This window comes from Sceloporus occidentalis, unplaced genomic scaffold (genome assembly GCF_023333645.1).
Source record: "Sceloporus occidentalis isolate IW3139 unplaced genomic scaffold, rSceOcc1.0.p SCAF_196, whole genome shotgun sequence".
Taxonomy (NCBI): domain Eukaryota; kingdom Metazoa; phylum Chordata; class Lepidosauria; order Squamata; family Phrynosomatidae; genus Sceloporus; species Sceloporus occidentalis.
In genome coordinates, this window is record NW_028317176.1 from 286,383 (window position 1) to 292,382 (window position 6,000).

The 6,000-nt window shown below is 39.6% G+C and overlaps 1 protein-coding gene across 1 annotated transcript in view; it reads left to right on the top strand.

Annotated features, from left to right (window-relative positions):
* LOC149278259 (interferon regulatory factor 3-like) overlaps positions 1-5,736 on the top strand; it is a 31,216-nt gene extending 25,480 nt beyond the window's left edge. The window contains exons 8-9 of the mRNA XM_089502157.1: positions 862-971; positions 5,569-5,736. Coding sequence (XP_089358283.1) covers positions 862-971; positions 5,569-5,736 — 278 coding nt within the window. The remainder of the gene's footprint in view (positions 1-861; positions 972-5,568) is intronic.
* Positions 5,737-6,000: the final 264 nt, after the last annotated feature.

Consider the following 6,000-nt stretch of genomic DNA (forward strand, 5'->3'; position numbering starts at 1 on the left):
AGTTTCACTCTTTAGAAGGACTTGCAAAGGGACTTAAGGCTTCTAAGTCTTCAATTTCTAGATGGATTAAGAGACAATCAAACTTTCCTATTTTTTAGAAGGTCTTCATCTTCTTTTTTCAGTTACAGCCCATTCCATGAAACCCGTGGGCTGAAAAGGCATCCGCTTCTCCTGATCAGATATGTAGAGTCACCACGTAGTCATCTCTCCATCTGTTCTAGAAGCATTACATACTCCCCATTTTTTTTTTTTTCGCCAGGGGTGAAGTGTTCTAACCCACCCAAGTTATCTTGCTTGCTACATCCTATCTGTATGTTGCCACTTGGAGGAAGAGAAAATGTGAGAGAGGGGGAATGAGAGTGCATGAGTGTAAGAACATGAGTGAGAGTCAATGAGGGTGAGTGCAAATTTTGTTAACGTTAAAATTAATCCGAATCCGAATGCACAAGTCCAATAAGGAGTCATTGTGTTTGTCTAGTAGAGCTAAAACACATGCAAATGATTTAAAGTGTTTCTGGTTGTGTCTGCAGCTCACAATAATGGTGAAGGAGGGAGAGAGACTGATAGGTGTAATAGGGCAACAATATAACCATCTTCAATCAACATTTAACAGCTATTTTTTTATTTAAGTTTCATAATTTGGGTTTTCTAGGGGGTTAGTGTTTAATTAGTGGGCAGATGTGGAAATTATAGGGAGTTTTTATTGGGTTTTGTGGAAGGAATTGTTTCCTGACTGTTAATACTTATATGATTTGATTAATTAGGAGTTATGCTGCATTCTGGTGTTTTCAGATTACTACGTTACATGCATAAAATATGACACTGTCTCTAAACACCATGTTTATTGTATGTTTTTTCCAGAGCTGAAGGCATACACACTTCATCATTGCAGATCCCCAGACTACACAATATACATGTCATTTGGTCAGAACATTGACAATCGAATAATGAGGAAACTGGTGCTGGTGAAGGTAAGTGAGGAATGAATGTCAGTATTTCCCATCTCATGGTGTCACAGAAAAAGAAGCTATAAGGACAATGGCATCAGAATACATGGATAAGAATTCAAGGTCTACAAATGCCCTCTTGCTACGCAGGTCTACTGCTGAATTCTCATTTTGTCAGTTTTCTGAACTCTCCCCATCATTAAGTCACAGCATATACACAATATGGACAAAAGTATTGGGACACTGCTCCTACTTATTAAATGTAAGCGTTTCAGCCACACACATTGCTAGCAGTTTGTGAAACTTTGCCCTGCTAGATCTGCCCCGGTCCACTGTAAGTGCTATTCTTGTGAAGTGGAAATGTTTAGTAGTAGCTCAGCCACAAAGTAGACCACGCACACTCGCAGAGCAGGGCTGTTGAGTGCTGAAGAGTGTGGTGTGTAAAAATTATCTCTCCTCTGTAGCTCACTCACTACAGAGTTCAAAACTGCCTCTGGAAGCAACATCAACATAAGCACTGTGTATCAGGAACTTCATGAAATGGGTTTCCATGGCTGAGCAGCTGCACACAAACTGAAGATAACTATGGGCAATAGCAAGCATCCTCTGCAGTGGTGTAAGGTACACGGTCACTGGACTTTGGAGCAGTGGAAATGTGTTCTCTGGAGTGATTGCTCAAGCTTCACCATTTGAAAGTCTGGTGGACATAACTGGGTTTGGCAGATGCCAGGATAACACTACCGGTGCCTAATGCAGTGCATTCTTCCTACTGTAAATGGAGGAAGGATAATGGTCTGGGGCTGTTTTTCAGGGTTTGGGCTAGGCCCCTTAGTTCCAGTAAAGGGTAATGTTAATGCTGCAGCTTACAAAGACATTTTTCACAATTGAATGCTTCCAGCTTTTGGGAAGGCCCTTTTCTATTCCAGCATGACTGCCTCAGTGCACAAAGCAAGATCCATAAGACATGGTTGGATTAGTTTGTTATGGTAGAACATAACCAGCCTGCACAGAGTCCCGACCTCAACCCAATTGAACATCTTTTGGATGAACTGGAACAGAGATTGGGAGCCAGGCCTTCTTGTTCATTATCAATGTCTGACCTCACAAATGCTGTATTGGATAAATAGGCAAAAATGTGCACAGAAGTGGAGGATTGCATTGGGAGGCGAGTCCCGCAAAAAACTTGCGGGCGCAGGCGGTCTTGCTGGGGCTGCGGGCGGTCAGGCACTGTACCTGCGGGTCCTGGTAATCCCGCGCAGTCCCGCAAGGCTGTCTTCTCGCTGCTCCATAACAGTGTCTCCTATCTTGCTCCGCCCAGGAACAAGGCGGAGTCACGTGATGTGACGTCACTTCCTGTGACTCCGCCTGAGGGAACAACTTGCGGGACTGCGCTGGAAATCAGGTAAGGAGGCGGGCGTGATTGGCCACAAATGTGGCGGGAGCGGGCAGGATTGGCCACAAATGTGGCGGGAGCGGAACACCCACATTGCGGGAGCGGGATTAAAAACAGTGGGAGCGGGCGGGAGCGGGATTAAAAAAGCAGTCCCGCGCAGGGCTTTACACAGAAGCACTCCAAAAATCTTGTGGAAATCCTTCCCAGAAGAGTGGAAGATGTTATAGCTTGAAATGGGGACCAACTACATATTAATGTCTATGTATTTAGAATGCAATGTCATAAAAGTCCCTGTTGGTGTAGCAGTCAGGTGTCCCAATACTTTTCTCCATATATTGTATCTCCATGTATTCAATAGATTTCTGCTTTAGTGTTTGTTTGTTTTTTCTTTTTCTCTCCATGCGACTGACAAACCATGGCATAGGAGTTATGCTGCATTCTGGTGGTTTCAGATTACTACGTCACATGCATAAAATACGACACTAACTGTCTCTAAACACCATGTTTATTGTATGGTTTTTCCAGAGCTCTTCAGGATGGGGGTTGGTTTAGCTGGGCGTGGCTAGCTGCATAAACAGGCGGGGTTATCTGTGCAAGGGGTGGGGCTACTGCCAGATTAAAACTTTATGGGAGTGAAGTAGGACGTAGAGTGGGTGTGGCTAAACGCCACTCTTGCAACCCAGAGACAGAACAGTGACCCAAGAAGCAGTGCTTCACCCAGAGACTCACTCACCTGGTGAAACTCGGAGAGCTCCTAAATATGCTTATTTCATAAATTCTTCTAAGCTTCCTTAATGCCACCTTGACAATCCATAACAAATATCAGTGGGAAAATACCTTCCAAGCAAGGGAACCAATAAAGCAATCTAAAAGCTATTTAGCAGACAGCAGGCTTAATGTGCATTAACCAGTCAGATCCACAACACATTTAAACAATGTATAGAATACATGTAATAGGAGAAAAGGAAAGAAAGGATACAGACAATAAATGAATGCAGCATAATATCTGTATGCAGAATTACAGATAAAACATTCCACAAGGCTTCTGGCAATAGCCCAGGTTCTTCAGAATGTTACCCCACAAACAGAGCAGGGTAATTACAATATTATCAGTAGAATTGTTTTTGAGATTAAGTTCACCTCAATAACTCTGATATCAGTGGCAGACTCTGTTGCAAAGGTTGACAAAAAAAAACAATTTGCAGTTTAATTTAATGGAGAGGAATAATCCTGTAGATCTAAAAAAAAGTAAGCTAAAATACTTTTCTCCATGGTATACATACAAGGTTATAATACTTATATATTGCTTATTTTTATATGTTTAAGTAGTGTATATATCAGTAAAATATAGGATATAGCAAAGTGATTGATCCTCTTTAAGACAATTGCAATTTTGGAATTATAATTTTGATAAATAAGCATTGTTTCCGGGTCTCTGTAGAAGCAGAAAATTATTTACATCTACAAAAACCACATCTTTATCAGAGTACCCCCCACCAAACCAGCAATCAACATAGGAGTCAATCCACAGCCTGCAGTGTTCCAGAGGTTCCCTAGCCCTATAAATTCCCTTTGCTTTATATTGACAGAGAAGGAACGGCCACTGTCGTCCCAAGCAGAGGTAGAAGACCCTGACAAACTCCGACAGTCGGAGCTCACGGCTAATAATAGTGGGATTAACATTTTTCTGCAGAAACACGACTGACCACCATATCGAGATTAGACACCACTTTAAGGTTTACTAACAGTAGCTGTAGTTGTTTAATTATCGTCTCAACAAATCATCTCAAACAGCTGTGATATAAAAGATACTTACGGTTGTAGGTATCCTCTAGATAATGGATATTTCACGATTAGGATTTTTTTTTTTTCTTCTTCAGACCCTTGATAAGTGGTACATTAGCCCCTTTTCGTTAACAAATGAAAGCTCCAGATTTTTTAATCCATTGGGTTTCATGTCTTCATGATCATGTCAGTAGCTGTTTTTAAAAAGTAAAATTAAGTTGAACTACTTGATAAATCCAAGTTTGTTGTATAAGTATAGATCAACTGTTGAATATCACACAGTTTACAAATTTCTTGAGGATCAATATGCCGTCCACGACCATTGCTGATTATTTTGTAGTCCTATCCTTGAGGGAGTTAGCGTTCAAATGTATACATCTAGTGTTCTTGCTCTAATATTTACCTCTAACTACCACTAAGTTTCACTTTCCGATTCCTGAGAAAGAATGAATTTTATTTGGTCTACCCCTTATGCATGTCATGATGTTTAACCTTTTGAATCTTTAAAAGATCTTCTCTATTATTGTGACAACTGTTGGAGAGGTATGTTATAATTTTGGATAGTTAATTTTTAATTTTTTTTTTTTTTAGACTGATGTGAATTTTGTGTTCAATCAAGCATTCATATAAATTTAAATAAGTAATAACAATATTTTTATAAAGGAGGATTGTTTAAAATGTGTACTGTAACCACTTGTAAAGTTGAATGCATTCTAGTTTCGTCATATGCTTCATATTGTAAAAAGTGCTGCATAAATTCTTGACGCTGTATAACTAAAAGCTAATAATCTTATACGTTATACATACATATAAATCTATACCTCCCTTCTAGTACCTTACCCTATATAATATATACACGTGCGCACACACACACACATACTTATATGTGTGTGTGTGTGCGTATGTGTGTGTGTATGTATATACTAGAAGGGAGGTATACATGTGTGTGTGTATATAATATATATAAACGTATCAGATTATTAGCTTAGTAGGCAGAGGGTAAGGTTACTAGAAGGGAGGTATTTGGGTCCTTTGCCTTCCTTTATAAAGTTAATTTCTTGATTATAAGTGCAAGAAAATCAGCTAGGGCAATTTTTTTTCTGTGGATTCAGTGGCTGGAAGGTGTATATCCAGAAATAAACTTGAGCCCAGGTACATTGTGTGTATGTTGCAGGGACAGGGGAACTGCTGATAATCCATTTAGTGGTTTAACACTACAGTCAGGGCTGACTGTCTCCAGGGTGCAGTAAAGTTTTTTATTTTGTGTATTTTATTTGCCCTATCTATCTATCTATCTATCATACAGACACAAATATTGTATAAACATAATACTATTTGATTTTGTACATCAATGAAACATACCCAATTGTCCTACCAGGATACATGACATCTTGAAATTTTATAAAAATATCTGACTGAATTTTTATTTGGATCTTTTTTCAGCTTGTGCCGCAATTCTGTGTATACACTCATGAGATGGTAAAAAAACAGGGTGCATCCTCGCTTAACCAAGAGCTTATAAGCCTGCAGATCTCTACAGAGGGCTCCTTGAATGGGACAGATCAAGACGTCTTCTCCACAATGGACATTGATTTCTCCTGCTTGATATAGACTGCTTCCCTTCCTCCGATGTAAATATCTGTTCTAGAAAATAACAGAGATGGGCCATTGTTATAATATACATAGCATGGCTATATCCTGTATAGGGGGACTCATTGTCCTGTCATGTATGAGCTAGAGATAGGTAAAGATCTCTTTCCGTATTTTTCATTGGTGGCATTTTTAAACGATTATGGTATATAAATTAAGAGACCACAATGCTTTTGGTATGTCTGCTTTTACAGACTTGCGCATTTGATTCAGACAGAATACTTT